This window comes from Coenobita brevimanus, chromosome 97 (genome assembly GCF_032717465.1).
Source record: "Coenobita brevimanus isolate Jiangsu-jjx chromosome 97, ASM3271746v2, whole genome shotgun sequence".
Taxonomy (NCBI): Eukaryota; Metazoa; Arthropoda; class Malacostraca; order Decapoda; family Coenobitidae; genus Coenobita; species Coenobita brevimanus.
The window spans coordinates 24,494,363-24,514,195 of record NC_137050.1 but is presented as its reverse complement, the minus strand read 5'-3'; the positions used below and the strand labels follow the sequence as shown (position 1 = coordinate 24,514,195).

At 42.8% G+C, this 19,833-nt stretch overlaps 1 protein-coding gene across 1 annotated transcript in view; it reads left to right on the top strand.

The window, feature by feature from the left end:
* LOC145413629 (uncharacterized) overlaps nucleotides 1-19,833 on the top strand; it is a 155,445-nt gene that overhangs the window by 50,169 nt on the left and 85,443 nt on the right. The window contains exons 12-23 of the mRNA XM_080283290.1: nucleotides 8,100-8,313; nucleotides 9,853-9,965; nucleotides 10,848-10,950; nucleotides 14,576-14,742; nucleotides 15,159-15,288; nucleotides 15,903-16,042; nucleotides 16,437-16,654; nucleotides 17,025-17,189; nucleotides 17,639-17,755; nucleotides 18,102-18,246; nucleotides 18,494-18,670; nucleotides 19,034-19,161. Coding sequence (XP_080139416.1) covers nucleotides 8,100-8,313; nucleotides 9,853-9,965; nucleotides 10,848-10,950; nucleotides 14,576-14,742; nucleotides 15,159-15,288; nucleotides 15,903-16,042; nucleotides 16,437-16,654; nucleotides 17,025-17,189; nucleotides 17,639-17,755; nucleotides 18,102-18,246; nucleotides 18,494-18,670; nucleotides 19,034-19,161 — 1,817 coding nt within the window. The remainder of the gene's footprint in view (nucleotides 1-8,099; nucleotides 8,314-9,852; nucleotides 9,966-10,847; nucleotides 10,951-14,575; nucleotides 14,743-15,158; nucleotides 15,289-15,902; nucleotides 16,043-16,436; nucleotides 16,655-17,024; nucleotides 17,190-17,638; nucleotides 17,756-18,101; nucleotides 18,247-18,493; nucleotides 18,671-19,033; nucleotides 19,162-19,833) is intronic.

The window sequence follows — 19,833 nt, the reverse complement described above, 5'->3', positions numbered from 1 at the left end:
AATATTGGAGGGTTGGGCGTCGCCAGAGCAAATAAAAAAACACACACACAGCTTGTAAAAACTGAGAACATGACCAAAGGGGAATGGAGAAAGGAATAAAGAACTCGAAGCAGAGAGAAAAGTGAAAGAGTGGGAGGGAGAAAGAGAACGAGAGAAAGAGTGAGAGGGCCGCGGGGATCAGAAAGGGAGCAGAGTGAAAAAGGGAGGGATTTAAAGTGAACGCAAATTGAAAAATGAAGAGGGGAATCTGATAAAAATATGATCGCGAGACTCTGGGGGACTGAGAGAGAGAGAGAGAGAGAGAGAGAGAGAGAGAGAGAGAGAGAGAGAGAGAGAGAGAGAGAGAGAGAGGGGTATCTAGAAGGTTCCCCCACTTCCAAGAAAAAAAAAGAAGACAGGCCATGAAAGAGAGGATTTATATCGATTCTCTGAGAACAATGAACCGCTTGTGGAGGGGACGGGGGTAAAAAGAAGGGAGAAGTGAGAGAGGAAGGGGGACCTCAGATCCCCTGGCTGTTTGCGAGGGATTATACATAGCAACGTAAGCGCGCTGTAGCCTCACACAATGGGAGGAGGGCAGCAATTAATTCTGAAAATGTTTCTCGCCACTTAGTAAATGAAACGCAGATCCTTGTGTGTGTGTGTGTGTGTGTGTGTGTGTGTGTGTGTGTGTGTGTGTGTGTGTTTCATTCATTCACCGCGATCTTCGGTTTGCTGCCATTCTACCTTTCTGACCAGTCGCAGTTATTTGTTCATTTACAGTCTTGAAGTGTTGGAGAGGGGCGCCTTCACTTGATGGCACCGATGCAACTGATCAACTCCTCTGCCCGGTTATGCAAACGTCCCATAACTCCTTTCCTGTTCCTCGAAAGTAGGATGGTGGGCAACAGGAGGATGGCAACTTTAGATTACAGTCCAATGAGTTCACGATGCAGATGAGCCCGAGGTTGTAACTAAAAATTAAGCGTGTTGGAAGAGTTGTGATCGCTTTGTATTACTTTGGAAACTTAGACATATAAAAGAACTATTGACGGCAAATGGACAAGATTCAGTTACCATCTGTCTATTCCCATTAAGTTATTCACACCGAGAAACCCTTCCTGTGTTGAATAAAGTAATTGGACGGCGGGAGGAATAAAAATATTACATCAGTGTACAGTAAATCACATTAGGCTACATCATCGCACAATTTCCATCAGTTTCATGCCTAGATATCAGTCACTGCGTCCTCCCCATATGAATACTGCATGGGAGGTAAATTCTGACAAGGCAACAGAATATTATATTGTGTAGATGTCAGGTAAATTCAGTGCAGTATGCTCAAAGGCATAACGAGCGGCCTGCCCCCATGTTTGCAGACGCGACCATTGCAAATTGTTTTGATCATGGTGGGTTGACGATGGTGATGATGGTAGTGGCTGTAGAGTGATGTAAGTGATGGTGGGGATGATGGTGATGATATCGATGATAATGGTGGTCGTGGCTATGGTGGTGATAAAGAAGCTAGTAGTGATGATGGTCATGGTACTGAAAGCAATAGTGGTATTGGCTGTAACAATGATAACAGTGGAGAACGATGAAAGCAGTAATGATTTGATGACGCTAGTAGTGATGCTGATGGTGACTATGGTAGTGAGAGCAGTAATAAGTCATGGTAATAGTGATGGTATTGGTGATGGTATTGGTATGGTGGTGTTGGCAGTAGCAATGGGGGAACTTTCATCAATACACTGCAACCAAAGCCGCTTACCAATTTAATCTGACCGACCTGATTCCCTAGCCTCTCCGCCCCCCCCCCTCTCTCCCTTCATTCCTGTACCCTACCTTCCTTCCCCTGTTGTTCTAGAACTTTCTTCCCACCGTTCTTATTCTCTCCTCCCTTTCTCCCTTCTCTTCTTTTGTCTCACTTTCATTCTCTCCTTGGCTCTTTGTATATGCTTTCCCCATTTAACGGGTTCATTCCTGTTAACTTTTCTGTTTTACTTCCTCTTCACTCTCTCTCCTTCCCCTCCCTCCTCCTCCTTCTCCCTCTTTCCTCTCTCCTACTCGTTCTCCTTCCTTCGTGGCTCTGTTCCTCCTTTATTTATCCTTCAACCTTGCACTTCCAAACTTCCACCCAAGTTATCTCCAAATTATCTATCACGTCCGTCACCTCGGAAAAGTTTAAAGCTGAGTGGGTGGACATTGAAAGTTTCGGAGGCACTTAAACTGTCATTTCTGCGAAATATTGATGCACAGAGCAAACGTATTTAATGACATCTAGCAATTCACCAGGGAAAATTATTTCGGGAGTTTATTGACGTTTGCAATTTAAAGCAGATTTTATAATTATGATATACCATTTACCTCGTCACATATATCAACAGACCTGCAGTTTATTTTCTGTAACCAGCAGATGACCTTTTCATTACTGGAATGTTTTGAAATCTGAATTTTGCAAATATCTCGTAGCACATACTTAGTACATTCCCAGGATGAAATCCAACTGAATATTTTAACTATCAGTGAGGCAAGCTGTGCAGGAATCCGATAACGACGACGCTGTGCGATAACATAGAGCAATTAGTGACACCTTCGAGAACCAATACAATTGCCATTTTTCACAGGATATAAAACTTACAAATTTGAGTATTTGGCATATTCCTGCCACAAATTTCCTCATCATCATCTGTACAATGCAGAAAAATATTCGTTTGTTGTAGACAAGGTGCATGGGAGACAAGATAAAACGAAATACACTTTGCATATTATATTAAACCTAGAACGAAATAGATGTAACTTAATACAACTTGCATGATATAGCTTAACAAGAATTGAATCAAGTGTATATAACAGATTGTCAGATCACTGTGTTCCAGCATAACCTCGGTGCATTTGCTGTACACAGAATATGCACTCGTTTATAACAAGACAGGAATTGTGAAAGATAAACAGAGGTGTTTGAGCATGAGTGGAGGGGGGTGGAGTAGTGTAATAGTCCCTCTAACACACACACACACACACACACACACACACACACACACACACACACACACACACACACACACACACACAATTTTATTGTAGATATACTGGAGAAAATATTGACTCCCACTCACACAGTACAACAGAAGTTTGCACTCACACATAAAACCTCACGCCTAGAGAGCTTTAAGGGAGAACACACGCTTGGGGCACAGTCATGACTGCGTAACATTTAGCAAGCACACACACACACACACACACACACACACACACACACACACACACACACACACACACACACACACACACACACACACACACACACACACACGTTTTAAAGAGAATTACCGATCCGGCCTCCCTTATCACAAAGCTATGAAGGCCATCTCCGTATTGCACCACAGAGCATTACCAAACCATATGATATCAGCGTTTCATATCCGTGAGCTAGCTGGAGGAGTCTGAAATGTCATACCTTATCTACCCCTCGACGTCATTAGTGTTGAGCCAATCGGAGAGGCGAGGGGAAGAGTGATGTCACTGTTCCGACCAGCCGGCCAATGTCGTGTTAGTGATGTCAGCGATGAATGATAGTGAGATACGGGGAGCGCAACGTCATAGATAAATGCACTGTTCTAGAGTGCTGCAGCACGGGTCATCATGTTATTGAAGATTTTTTCCAGTTCGTGTACATATTTGGTAATGTTTGCAAGAATATATTAAATGCTGTTGTAATATTTCATGCGACGAACCGCGTATCTTAATAACTATCTTCCAATCTGTTTGTCAGAGTCTGTATATCAGTATATGTGTCTATCTATCTATCTTCGTGTATATATATATATATATATATATATATATATATATATATATATATATATATATATATATGCTAGTCTATCCATCTTTCTTCCAGTACTTCTAGCTATCTGTATTTAAGTGTTCTGATTGCCCAACACATCATCCTGAGTCCCACTCTATTTCATCTTACTTCATATGATTTTGTAATGCTCAGCACACACCCAGTGCGCCTGAAAGTTAAAAAGCTATCAGGATCAACATTTCCTCCTAGTATATGTTTATACATGTTTGTGTTCAATTCTATCTAACAGCGGATGATTGTAATTCAGCACATGCAGTCTTAACGATGGAAGGGTAAATGCGGGACTTACTTCAGCGTTTTTTTCTCCTAGTCTTTATCTTGAGGTTCATCAGACTCATTAATTTCAAGTTTTGTTGTATGTGTGTTACTCGAACATATCTCCGTGCCTTGTGATCCAAGACCACACTCATATACTCCATAGCGCGCACATACATGCACAATACTGTATTTTTTATGCACACACACACACACACACACACACACACACACACACACACACACTGTCCAAGAAACACTTTTGCCTCTCTCTCTCTCTCTCTCTCTCTCTCTCTCTCTCTCTCTCTCTCTCTCTCAGCCCACGTAGCGTCATAAACACTCACACACGCGCGCACGCATTCTCAACTCTGCGCGCGCACCCTCTCCCCCTTTTCATTCACAGAACGGCGCTGACTCCTCCCCCCTGCTCTCTTCGCTCTCTTTCCCAGCCTCGCCCTCCTCTCCTCTCCTGTATCCGCCAATCAGGGCTCAGAGATTCGTCACTTACCTACACGCTGCTCTCTCTTTACCTTGCTCTCTCTCAGCGTCCCTCTCTTTCTCTCTTTGACCTCTCTCATCACAGGTGCTCGTGTTCAGTGCGTTCATATGTAGCGTCCTGGCTCTCTCTCTCACTCTTTCTCTCTTTCTTTCACCTTTCTCCCTCCCTCTCGCCCTCATTCCTACCTACCTCGCTCTCTGTACCCTCCCCCCTTCCCCTGAACCTCCTGCATGCTGTTACCCCCCTCCTCTCTCTCTCTCTCTCTCTCTCTCTCTCTCTTTCTCTCTCTCTCGTGTTTCCCAGTGCCGTGAGCAAGCCATCCATCCACACAGCACTAATTGATAGCCCGAACCTGTGTGCTCCGTTGTGTATACAAACAGACATATACACACAGGAAACCGCACAGACAAATACATGAACTAATAAACACATTCACATACCCAAACATAGACACAAACAAACTGACAGACTCACTTGGACACACATATGCACAATCTCACGAGCAGGAAATAGCACACACGTATGTTCGATAACGTAAATACATAACCACACACATACAGACCAAAAGCCAACACACACACACACACACACACACACACACACACACACACACACACACACACACACACACACACACACACACGTGCATTATTCTAATGACATTCATACAATTCTCCAGTCATGCATGCCTAACTGTACATATGTAATCAGAGATACTTCACATTGTTCTTCATATACAACTTTAACAGAGTGATGCAGATACATTCAGGAATTACCAAAAAACAGTCATTAAGAAGGCGTCTAAAACTGCGCATACGACCTTGCACAACCGCACATATTCGGACTGATGCACATTCATCTGCAATAATTACGCAAATGCAACCATCTGTCACTGCACGCAGACAGACAAGCTCATCAACAGCATTGTAACAACCAGTAACTCTAATTTAAGAACCATCATAACAGGATGATCTCATCACTCCGAATCTGGATCATATGACCTAATTATGACAGAAATCCCCTCATCTCTCCTTTGGTGTTTAGCATTTGCCTCCACAGAACAGTGTCTAGCGTCACCAGCTTCTATGTCTTCTAATACCCCAAATCTCAAATGTAACTCGTCTTTAGCACCAACCTAGTTGCATCCCAGTGATTATTTCCACCTATCAACCTCTCACCAGAACGTTTACCCCTCAGTGAAAGCAACAGTTAACTTTTTTTTTTTCCAAGATATTCACCTCCGTATAATAAATTCCTCACCACAACCACAACTTCATAAGCGTTCGAATAAAAATAATAAATCATTGAGATAGCCACTCAGCGCTCATTCACCTCGTCATAATCTGCAGGTCTTACTTTTTCGTTAACTGCCCTTTTCTCTACCTTAATCTCCAGATCTATCAATTTCTATATCTCATTACTGTCACCCATCTCTCTCTCTCTCTCTCTCTCTCTCTCTCTCTCTCTCTCTCTCTCGTGACCTTACCGCCGATCAGCACTTACAGTTTATCCCCCACACAGATCCTCCACTTGTTTCTCACATTATAACATGTCACCTCTAGTCATCTCGCACTTCACCAGCTTCAGTTTCTACTGCTCTCATTAATGTTTACCTCCTGCTTACCCTCCTCGCACCCACCAACCCTGTGGACATGATACACTTCATCACGCAGCACCTCGTTTCCTTGTCACTTATTTTCGTTCCATAATTCTTCACCGATTTCTCACCTTCCACATCACTCCAACTCACACCCACCTGCCTTGTTCACACAAAACATCGTCTCACAATCGCGGTCTATCATTATTTCCAGGTTCATCATTCTTCCCTTCCCATCACTCACCTTCCACATCCCTCATACCTGCCAGTCCTCCACTGCACACCATCTACTCATTTCCCACGACCCACTCGCCAACACCCGTGGCATTACAGTCGCTTATTCATCCCACACATCATTGATCATAATATTTTTTACTTCAGTGATTCCTAACCACCGACCTTCATACCCATCACTTTCCACGATCCTCCCACGTATTCACCTACCACAGATCTTGATCCCCCCACCTACCCACTTACAGTACCTAGTTCCTCCCACTGACCTGCTTAGTTCCTCCCACGCATCTACCAACCTACCTATCACGTTCCTTCCATATATGTATCGTACCTAACTCACACTACTCTCCCACCCACCCAGCAACCGCCCTTCAAATATTCTACCACCTCCCACCCTCCTCCCTCCCACATACTCACCCACCTACCTACCCATCTCCCTCTCACCAACCCACCCACCCATCTACCTACCTACCTCTTACAGCCCTTGCACCCACATACCTACCTGCCTCTCACTGCGCGCGCACCCACCTACTTACCCCGCTGTCCTACCACCTCCAACTTTCCTCCCACACACACCTACCTACCGACGAGCACTTCTGACCTCCTTGCTACCTCCCTACTTACCTTCCACTTCCACTTTCTTCCCACTCACCTTCGTATTCATTCCCTCTTTCCTCCCATCCACCCATCTACCTTCCTGCCTACCTCCCACTGCCCACCCACCCACCTCCCACGGCGCACCCACCTTCCTTGTTGCCATGGTTCTCGCCACATTATTCGCGCATGACCGATCACCGCCACCTTGTTATTAAAGCGACACTGTTCATTAGCCAAGCCTTCATGCCACCTGCGTGGCATTATTGGTTCTTCCTTACCCACTTCTCTCTGTCTCCTTTGGAATATCGTTATTGTTCTGTCTGTCTCGTCCTTAGTTACCCTGTTTTATAGGTGCCTCTTCTGTCTGTCTGTCCCCCATCTCTCTCTCTCTCTCTCTCTCTCTCTCTCTCTTCCTCTAATCTCTCCCTCCCCTCTTTCATATCATCCTTCCAGCCCACGCCGCGTCCCTCTCGATCTGTATCTTCCTGTATTGCCCAGACTTTCATCTCCAGGTTCCATAATTACAAAACGTTCTTAATCTTAACTTGTAATTAAGAGTTTTTGCATTTACTCTTGTCTCCACTGCCGGAGAGAATAGCAAAGTGAATATTTACGAGAAAAAGACGATTTCTGGTCATATAGTGTAAAGGGCTCATGTTCCGGAAATTAATATAGATAACTGGCAAATGCAAACCTCCCTGCCTTCATTGGCTGTCCTCATTGCGCGCTCCCTCCTCATCATTCCACTTTGTCTGGGTTTCCTGCTGCTCATTCATCTCTCTCTGGAGCTGTCTCTCTCCTGTTACTAAACTTCCTTCCGTTGAGGTTAGGTGACCGGACTGTCTAAATTTCATTTTCACACACACACACACACACACACACACACACACACACACACACACACACACACACACACACACACACACAAAACCCTGTCTCTCTCTCTTTCCTTCACTTAATCCTGTTTCTGTCTCTTCTCCACAATCAACTCTGCGTCTCTTTCTTTCCCCACTCAACCCTGTCTCTCTCACGTTCTCCTCACTCACCCTATATCTCTCTTCCCTTTATAGTCGCCCCGTGGGAAGTGAAGGCTAAGATGAGTCCCCGTGAGGTGGATGCCGGACAGGTGGTGAAGGTTACCTGCGAGACATCCTCCAGTGTGCCCCCCTCCACCGTCACCTGGCGCTTCCTCTCCTCACCAGAAGATATCACCCCGACACCCCCAGAGCTCCCTAAGCCTACCGCCAAGCACCTGCCCGGACTCTACGGCGGCACTATCACCAGGTAAGCAAGCCTCTTCATTGGTGGCATGTAAAGCTGTGTGGCACGTAGAAGGACCGCTGGGCGTCAGGAAATGTATTATGCCTATTGTCGGAAACACACAGTAATGACAAATTTTACTTTTGCCAATACCTGATGTTATTAATTACCGTAGGAGAGGCTCTGTGGCGGCAGATGAATCATGACTCTCCAATACCTTGACGTGTTTCTAGTTTTATTCGTTCCGTCGCCTAGAGGTTATGCTTAACTTAGCAAAGCCCTCTCGTCCTCATCCAAGTTGTCACAGATGCTTGTCATTAAGTTCTTTCATTCTTCTTTTCTGTCTGTCTCTCTGTCTGCCTTTCTTTCTGTCTGTCTGTCTGTCAGTCTGTCTGTCTGTCTGTCTGTCTGTCTGTCTGTCTCTCTCTCTCTCTCTCTCTCTCTCTCTCTCTCTCTCTCTCTCTCTCTCTCTCAAACCCTTCAGGAATATAATTTAGTTTTCACCTCCAGCAGACAGTTTTATTCAACTTTCGAAAGAGCTCTCACAGTGGAAAGCTTAAGAGCAGCCCACATGCACTTAGCCTTAATCGGATTTCACTTTTGTACCTGAATAAATTTACAGCTGCGTTTTGTATCATACGTTACTGTGAGCTGCCTATCCAGTTTAGGGATTTACTTCCACTTCACTTTTTTAATGTTTTCACCCAGTCACATATTCCCGTCAAACACACAGTTGATAATCTCTCATTCTGGAAAGAGTTCACGTAAGATTTTTGCAATGTCGTTCATTATCATCCTTTTTCTCCAGATCTTGTTCTACTGCGTGTTATGTTCTCAATACTCATGACAGCAGAAACTAGGTCATCCAATTTTTTCTGACTTCTCCACATTTTTCTATTTTGCCTGTTTTCGTTCTTTCCTTGTTCTGTCCTTCACTATCATCCTCTCCGCTCTCTTCCTTCTTTCTTTAACGTTTACTCAGTTATCTTCATTCTGCACTCTCACCCTCTTTCTTGCCCTTCGTTTTCTGTGAGTCCGTCGTTTTCAAGTTATGCCAATTTCTTCCTTTTAAACTAATTTATCCATAACTCCCCTCTCCTCCTTTTTTTCCGGGTTCTTTCCTTTATTCTCACCTTTTCTTACCCCCCACCCTATTCCACCTCCACGTTTTCTTCCTCACTTGTCCCCTGCCCCTTTTATTCTCCTCTCCATTATTCAGTTTCCTTCCCTGATTCTCATTTCCTCTTATTCCTCACTTTAATTTATCTCCCCCCTTTCGCTTTCCCTCCTTTACTATCACACCTTCATCACCCCTACTCACCTCCTTCCCCCATACCACTTCTTTGTTCCCACTTATCTCACCCTTGTCAACCGTAAGTTTGTTTTACCTACGTCCTATTTACCCAGGAGTACTGTAGGGGACCTGGATGTTGCCACTTGTATGCCAGGGGTAGATTGTTACCTGGTAAAATTTTTTACCTGGTAAAATTTTTATTATCTGCTTTCATTACCCCCGTGCAGGCTATAGGCATTAATCCTGCGTCTTCTTCTTCACGCAACCAGGTCTAAACTGCGCTTGCGTGTGAATGCTGAAGACAGGGGCAGAGTGTTGCGTTGTGAGGCGGACAATGGCTTGGGTCTCATGGTTGCCACTAACATCACCATTGAAGTCCTTCGTAAGTATTTATTATTATTACTATTATTATTATTATTCTCTCTCTCTCTCTCTCTCTCTCTCTCTCTCTCTCTCTCTCTCTCTCTCTCTCTCTCACTCACTGTGTTTATCTGTCTTTCCTCGTCTCTGCCACCAGTCCACTTCGTTTCCACTTGTCATTACTTTTTCTCATTTTTGAGACTAATAGCCTATACTTTTTCCTTATTTTTTCTCCTCTTGTGAAAATTGTTTTAAAACACAGTGTTTTTTGTATGATACTACAGTAATTTCCTGCATTTACAAAAGTTCTTTATCGTTCTCTTAATCCCACATCAAACGCGACATGAGTCAAGTATTTAACTTTTTTTTTTTTTACTTCTCTTACAGTTCTTTTAATATGCTTCTTATCCGTGATTTGTGAATATTAAAAAGCTCCAGTTTTTGTTTCCACTTTTTTCATAATTCATTCTCTGGAACAATTAGTTTATAAACAGCTATTTTTTCTGGTTCACAGCATAGTTCGTTTCCCATTATTTATACCTCAGTGCTTTGTGCGACTCTAATATTAGGCCGGCCATTGTTCTGACCTCTCATATGAGAGTTCAGAACAATGAATACAGATTTTCCCTAATAATCTTCATAGCATCGAGTTCCCCTTGTGCATCGACCTTAGGATCATTTGGTAATACATAGATTGTGTATACCTTGCAGAGTACATAGACATCATTATAATTATTTACTCTTTTTATACAGTCCTTTGCCAGTCTTACTTTCCCTAAGCCAATACATCCGTGCCTTTTAAGCGGCACTTCTTTCATCTTCATCATCGCCATCATCATCCTGACTCATATTCTTGCGTATAGAATGACTGTCATTACATTTTCTTCCTCCTTGTATCATCCAGATGGCCCTGTCTGGGAGGTGACGCCCCTGAAGAGGTATGAGGTGAAGGAGGGCGGAAACCTGACTATCACCGCCTTCGCTAAGGCCCACCCCGGTCCCGTCAGGTATGTCTTGCATCTGTCTTATGCTGATAGCTTAACTCATTCAGCTAAAGGACGTCCCTGCGTGTATGTTGCTGCTACCATCAGACGATTTCATTTCGCTTAAGGGAGAGCGATCATGTGAGGGATTAATGGAAGCTGCATTAAACTCCACCTTTGTGGCTATGTTTTAACTCCATTCTGAAACAGTCTCACCTAAGGCACACTGAATCTTCTGGTAGTAATAAAAAGAAGACGTAGTCGTAATGAGAAATTCAGAGGTTAGCTGAAGAAGGATGGGGCTTATGCGACGCCTTTACATTGACTTAAGAATAAACCAGCCGTAAGAATGGACGAGAGAGGATTAGAGCTGAAATAACTTTAAGATCTACAGACAGTAAATCATATGTCATTAGGTTGAATGCTGTTGTGGTTAGTTATTTTCTAACAGTTCCTAAGTTTATAATTTTATTTATCTCAAGATACAGACTTTGTGGATCCTTAAAGTAACCAAAACTTTCTCCATAAAGAATTGCAGCAATACTGTAATTATATCAAATTTAAAAAATAAGACTGTGCGAGACTGCTTCGAATTTGCAACATTGGTTACGATGTACTGAGTGCATCAAGACTGGTTATTAAATGTAGTCAAGCTATTTATCGAGGAGTGATGGGCTGTATTCTGTTGGCCTAAGGAAATTTCGTGGCACCGCTTCCTCACTGAGTTATATTGCCTGTCGCCTGTCCATATTCTTTTACATGTACTGTTGCAAACCATGTTGCTATTAAAAAGATGTAATAACATACCAGAGAAAAAGTGTGATATGCAAAATAGGTAATAAGGACGAAGTTCAATGAAGCTTCCAGTACCAGCAAGAATATGGATCACTATAAGAGAGATATATAAATGATACATCTCACTCATGGTTAATTAAATGTACTTATCTAGACACGTTTATTTTTCTTTTGACTAGGATAATTCTTGCAAGGAATTAACTTTCCTTCAGACACCCTCCACATATCTCATGGATCCTAAAACGCAGGTGTAAAGATCTTCTAGATTTCCTCTGAATTCTAAAACGCAATTGTAAAGACCTCTTTCAAAAGTTTTTATGGATAAGAATAGGCTGCATCCATGACTGAAGCATTTAAGAACACTTATCAGTGTAAAATGAGCATAATAGTTTGCTCTGGAATACGAACGCATAATTTATTCTCGTGCATTGTGGGGTCGCCTCTTGCAAGGCGCAGCTGTTCTATAATTAGCCTGGTGAAAGAGGATCAATGAAGCCTTGGAAAAATTCTCATTAATCTTATATATTTAACCTCTGAGCCTTATGTCTCTTTTAGTTTTTGCCTCCACCGAACGACATTCTCCATTATTGTTGTCACTAGGCGATTTTTCCTATTGTTCTTCATTCACAAAACGATTTTATAAAGCTTATCAAAGATAGCTCACAGTGACAAGGATAGAACATATTTCAGTTAAACCCTGCAGAACAACTGCCCATATAATATAATAATAATAATAATAATAATAATAACAATAATAAATTACTATTATTGTTATTATTATTATTATTATTATTATTATTATTATTATTTATCATCATCACCATCATCATCATCATTACTGTCGTCATGGTTATTATTATTGCCAAACAATTTTATTCAGCTTAGGAGACTCCACTTAGAGAAGGGCTCAGGACCAGAGAAACTTGCCACAAACTCATGTAGGCTTCTTGATATCTTTCACTGGACGTAGTGAGAGAGGCAGTTCTTTACATTTGCGTGGATTTATTTCATGCGTGTGGAGTTTAAGCTTTAGTTACGTCAGCCTTGCTTTTGTGTAGGGCTGATTAACTACCTGTGTTTAGTATCAGTGTCAGTTTTTTCTTTTTTTTTTTCATAATTTTCGTATTTTTCAGATATGATTCTTGACAAAGTTAACGGAGTTTTATTTTATGCATACTTATGATCTTTTTTTTTAAATTAAAATGAGCGTGGTTTTTTATATGCGCTCTTGAGGTGTGTGATCAGATTTTTTTTTTTTTTTTTTAGTGGGACTGAATCGACGGAGTTTTCGTTTCTGTATCCTTGCTTTTTTTTTTTTTTTTTTTTTACGATGAACAACTTTCTAATATACGCTTTTGAGGTATGTAATCAGAATTTGTAGGTTAGAACATTTTTTAAACTCTTGTCATCGTTTAGGGTAGACATAGTTTTCATATATGTACCGGTGTACTAATTTTTTAAAGAGCGAATTTTTTGTGAAGAGCTCTTCAGGTGTGGGATCAGAGGCTGTCGGTTAGTACAACTTTTCAATAATTCACTCTTCTCACTTATCTATTCTTAACAGGAAGGCAGGGTAGCTGATGACATTCCTGCCCTCTCATTATTTTCTATTAGCAGGTGGGCTGCTTTAAAATTAAAATTGCAGTAAACATTTACCTTGATCTAACAGGTAAGCAGGCAAAACTGACCCACAGTGGTCAAATATCAATACCAGGAAGTTGAACGCAAGATATTTCAATGCTGGCATTTGAGCAGGTGCAATGTTGGCATTTGAGCAGGTGCAGCTGATTAGAGATGCTGCTGGTTACAGGTGAATCTGCTTAGAGATGGTCTGCGGACAGGTAAGAAGCAGGAGCACCTGGCGCACGCTCTGTAATCGCTTACCTTGCTCGCCGTAATGGAGGAAACAGTTAACTCGAGCTGAATCGTGTTTACCTGGCCCTCCACTTCCACCCTCACCTCTCCTCTTGGGCCCCTCAGCTCGAGGGGGTCCTTGCTAGTTGAAGCCAGTGTCGGGAATAGCCTGGCACACCTTTAACTTAATAATTTCTCCAGGTACAGCTAATTAATCCTCCCCCTGGCAGGTTAGCGCAGATAGAGGTGTTGCGCTACCTTGTTCCGGCAGGTAAGGAGACACGGTACCGCTGCTTAGTGTAGAGCCCTATAGTAACTACCCGATCCACGCACTTCAAACACCACCCGATTAAAATCCTCCTTGTATTAGTGTAGTTTAACTAGACTAAATTGAAGTAACAGTAGTTTAACCCCTAATGCCTTCATCCTAGCAGACTACCAGGCGCAGCCAGTCTTTGTTCATCCTGTATAAAGTTACTGTAGCATACCAGATAACCCTGTATTATGGCTTCTTATCCCCTTTTCACAGATGTCGAATGTCAGCTGGATCCAGGTATAGCTGTTTAATGCAATCCCTCTTTCACCTCACAGATACAGTAAAGTATTGTTTGTTAAATGGAATTATTTCACAAATTCTTCACAGATATCGGTTTCCGGAAGGTAAGGTGTGGCAAGAGAATAATAATGTCTTGTATTCACATATCCAGTTCCAACAGGAGGGAAATCAGCTAATATAGTGATATATTCTGTACTGACATGTTTGACTTTAGCAGGAACCTGATACAACCTTTTAACGACACCCTGTACACTGATATTGAATCCTGAGCTGGTAACTAATGAACACAACCCCGAACACAGATATCACATCCCAGCACGAAAGCAGACACAGAGAAAAATACAATTGTTAGCATAATATAGGATGCATAGTATTAGAATTTATAAGATGCGTGAAAGAATGTTCAGTATGCATGACCCTATCCTCCCACTGCTTCGCCTACAGCTACAAGTGGCAGAGGGGAAGGCAAGTGCTTCAGGGAGAGGTGACAGAGGACGGCCAGGGAGTATTGACGCTGAAGAACATCGATAGACGCCAGGCCGGCAACTACACTCTCCTCGCCAGCAGTTCCAAGGGCTTCCTTCCAACTTATTTCAGCATCAACGTTCTATGTGAGTTCAGCAGACACACAGTCTACTGTATCTTGACCCTATTATCAATATTATACCAGGTCTAGCATTCTGTGGGGAGTCAGTAGACACAGACTGCTGAATTCTGCCTTCCCTAGAAATTGTTATGCTAGGAATCTACTTATTATAGAAAGCCAACAATTGTGCCCACATCAACGTCTCAACCATTTGTCGGATAATTTGCGACATATTATGCATAGCAGACATTAAAAGCTAATCTTTAAACCAAACCAAACACAAAGCTAACCCAATAAACAGTAATGCTATGTTAATTTTCCTGTTCTCCTTTACTCAACTTTTCTAACTCCAAACTAATTTGCCAATCCAAAATAAAAATCATCATTAATCTTTCGTTCTCTTTGGCTCAGCTTCTCCAACTCTTTGCCTCTCCCATACAGATGCTCCCCTGGACATCATGGTGCCCGAGCGAGTGTTGGCTGACCAGAATGAGACGGTGAGGATCAAGTGTCGCGCCTCTGGAAACCCTACACCAAACGTCACCTGGACACGCGCATCTGATGATAATGGGTGAGCCTCACTTATTATTATTATTATTATTATTATTATTTCTGGATTGTCTTAGCTTGTTTATCTCTAGCCTTACCTGAAGTTGGATTATCTTAAGCAGTTTATCTCGAAACTTTGTCTGTGAACCGATTAAACATGGCAAATATCTGGACTGTTTGAACAGTCGATAAGAGGTGCCTGGGAAATGGCCTCAGACAAGCTGGATTACGCCCTAAATATGTTATGCATGAAAAAATTAAAATGGTATGCATGACTGATATAAAAAGAAGTAAGTTTTACACGGACTATAGTGATACTATACTCCCATTTCGAACGTTACAGACTCTTGTATGTCACAATCATGCTCGCACTGACATAAAAGAAATGAGCTGTGCACAGACTAAAGCCAAATCATGTGCAAAAAATTAAATATTCATGCATTACAGATGCGTGTGACTCATAATCCTGTGCAAGGACTAAAGCAACAGTATATGAAAAAATATACAAACACATACTGTATACACATCACAAAATCATGTACAAGTAAGTATTTCCTAATCATCCTCATGATCACACTAACGTATACCGAGCAAGCTGATATCGACTCACTTTCTTTTTTTCGCACTTCTTTTCAGCCACGTGCTCGCTTCTGGTCTGGGAGTGGCTGAACTAGTAGTGGAGGGAGCTAGCAAGGTCGACACTGGGTTTTACCTCTGCCACGCCTACAATCTTGTCTCTGCAGTGGCACCAGCATACACAGCGCTCGTCGTCACTCGTAAGTTTTGAGGCGAAGTTTTAATGTGAAAGGAAACCCCTGTATATATTTAGTTTTGTGAAAGTAGAAGCGAACTTGAGACAATACTCACTCTGAGGGAAGTGCAGTCAATTCCTCGTCCCATTATTAACTGGAAAAAAAAAAGTCATGATGATGACGACAATGATGATAATGAAGATGACAGGAGAAACAGAAATGTATGCCCTGAAAGACTGGTAACTCTGCATGGGTAATTATTAAGCAAGAAAACCTCAGAATAACCTAACACTCCTAAGAGAAACCTTTACCTAAGCCAAGCCGTCCTTCAGAAAAAAAAAAAAAATCTCTAAAATAGCTCCTGACCCAACAACACCTCTTAAACCTTAACCACAACCTACCAATCTCCTTTCAACAGAGGCCCCAACCACCATCAGTGCTGGACTCAATGGTGAGGTGGTGGAGGAGGACGGGGATGAGAGATACGTCGTGTCTGGAAGGTCATGGGCTCAAATTGGAGGTGGTGCTCTGCTTGACTGCCGTGTCAAGGCCTCACCACAGCCAACATTCAACTGGACTAGGGCGGATGGACTCAAGATCATCACTGGGCAGAAATATGTCGTCCATATTCCGCAGGTGAGAAGTGAAAAAAGAAAGTGATTCGGTTAATTTGGTATAGAATAGACTAATGTTCTGCTTGATACCACGTAGTGAAGTAGGGAACCAGTACTAATTAGTCTGTCATTGAGAGAATGTTAGGGAGAGTCCATGATTTTTGTGGCAGCCACCCTGGATGAACTCTGAGATTAGAGGTTTGGCAAAGAATAAGTAGATAGGCAGATAAAGGAGCCAGATCAGCTGATTATGATTTAGCCATTACTCGTATTTCCTCCGTGTACCCAGACGGACAGAGAGAGATACGTACATAGATAGAGAGACGGGTAATAATATAACAGTCAGCTCAAGAGACATGATTTAACCAACACTTCTTTCATTCCTACATCAGCTCGTTGACGGTGTGGCCGAGTGGTCTTCTGTGCTGGAGGTTAAGAATGTCAACCAGGATGACTTTACTAATTTCACTTGCCAAGCCAATAACCCTCTCGGCTCACACACCTCTTATCACGCTCTCAGCCAACCTGCTCACCCCGGACCACCCCTTTCCCTTAACGTAAGTTTAAGCCTCTTATTTGTAAAGTGTAAGTACTTATAAAGCATGAGTGTAATGACAAGAGTGTTATAACGGGATGTGATTATTCTCGACGTGTTGTTACGGAGAAGAGTATGGACTGAAATCTTGGAAGCCGTTTTGTCAAGGCCACCCCTCAAAAGCTGCAGTGTCAGGCGATCTATCTATCTATCTATCTATCTATTTTGTGAAGAGCATATGAAATGCTACTCGTATAACCACAGCCATGTACAACACAAATTCTTCATCTTATTTCTGCTGCATTCTTATCCCTTACTTGTAATTGCCACTAAAGTCTCACTTCTCTTCATATGATCTTGCTTCTTGCCCTTAAGCTTCATTGTCCTTTATTTGACGTCATCAATTGCCTTTCAGTATTTGTCTCTTGTCCTGCTTTTAAGCAGTGCTTACTGTGCCATCCTCCTCCACAGGTGACGGTGCTGAGCGACACAAGCGCCTTAGTGCAGTGGATCGACACCACCGATACTCCACAGCAGCTTGCAGGCTACACCATCAGGTTCCGCACCGAGGCACACAAGCACTACCAGGTAAATGGGGCGAAAAGTACATTGAATCAGCTGGTAACAAAAGCTTCAAGTTTTCAGTCAGTATTTAAAAAAAAAAAAAAAAAAAAAAAAAAAAAAAAAAAAGACATTAATAGAATATTGCATTCTTGATCACGTGATTTTTTTAAAGACCACTTCAGCTGCAAAAAAAAAAAAAAAAAAAAAGAAAAAGAAAAGAAAAGAAAAAGAGAACCAAAACACCAGTCGAATATAGCTGCCATCTTCGTTCAGATGGCTGATGTAACTAGTTGAACTACAAGAAACAGGATTCGCACTTTGTTCAAAATATCCATCTACGAAGTCTGACATCACGGTTCTCATTGCACAGATGGTTGACGTGCCTGGGACCAACGCAAGCAACTGGCTGGTGGAAGATCTGGTCCCTGGATCAAGATATTTCTTCACCTTACAGTCCTACAACGTCCACGGCCGCCCCTACCACACCTCACCCACCATCGACGTCCTCATGAGTAGTAAGTCATCCTCTGATTGGTGAGGCTGACATGATGTCGTGGGGGCATTCGTTTAACCCCGACACCATGAATAATTAAGTAGTGAAGATGTAATTGAAAGTTTATCTGTATTTAATCAGCATGTGGTAAATCTGTGTAGTGACCTGATATTTTGTCAGTTTCTGTCCAGGAAACATCAAGGTACAGTATCTCAGTTCCTCAGTTATGTAAGTAACATTTCACTACCCGTTCCCCCCCTCCCCAACAGCTGAGGGCGACTTGGATGATAGGGACGACGGCCTTGGGGATGGGAGGAGGGAACCCGAGGGAATGCCACTGCTCATGTTCGTCCTGATAGCTCTGACTGGCGGAGCTCTTTGCATCCTCAACATCACTGGCGCCCTGTGCTTCCTCAGGCGCCGTGCTTTCTTCAATGGCTTCCGAGGTTGGTTGTTTGGGGTGCTTCGAAAATTCTGGCTAAAGGTGGAACATGATTTTGCGGAACATGACAGATGAAGTGAATGACCACTTTATTTAAAATTTTCTTTAATTTAATACCCTCAGGCTGCTATATTTCGTCTAAAGAAACCGTCTGGCGTTAGTTGAGACAGAATACTAGCTGTGTTCAGCATGTAATGGTACCATTAACACTTAAGAGTTATGTGCCCACGGCTAGTTGAGCAAAATCGTTTGACGTTTGCTGAAATAGATTATTAGGCTAGACCAAACGAGTTAATCAGTAAACTAAGGAAATAATGATGACGATGACATCATAGTGCTTCACGAATCTCTCTTGATTACTTTTCAGTAAGCTCCACCCGCAAAGCCTCGGACTTTGAGGTGCCCTCGCCCTCACTGGAGGACCAACTTTCTTTGAGTTCAACAGACGACATCCCTCCACCGGACTACGAGGTAACGCCTCCGCTGCACCGACAGGTAACACCTCCGCTGTCCCGGGTTGCCATCACTTGCTTGTCCTCGTCCCTGTGCACGCCTCTAGTGTCCCTCCAGGGCTGAGGTGGAGGAGTCTTTCTTTCCTCAGGGAGAGAGAGAGTTGGCTAGTCCAGGGATCCGAGGGGGACGAGCAAATACAGAACTGGGGAGACTCTGTAAATGGGGCAGACACAGGCACACATACACAGTCTCACACACCGCCACAGACTCACTTTAAAGCCATTGCAACATCCACGCATAATCACCAACACACCCGGGTCTTCGGAACTGGTTGCCTGTGTTTTTCAATAGTATAGCATTACTTTGCTGTCTGTACATCTCCAAAGCCCCTACCCCGACCCCCACCCACTCACCCACTATCCCTTCATAATTATTAGTAAGGATCTATAACTTCTTACCAGTTTACTACTTAGCCCTCGGCCCAGGGATCATGTCTCCCCCTCTCCCGACCCCTAGCAATACCTCTCCTCACGCTAGCCTTTTGTTTTTGTCTTTCATGTCATTTTCTCCAACACCACCTGGACTGCTGAAAGCTTCTAGGCCAAATGTCTCTGACCAATTAGATTTCATTAGTTCTGTGCTTTTGTCTCTGTTCCACCTCGTCTGCATATTTTTTTTTTTTTTTTTTATTTAACCCACCTGCTACAAGCTACA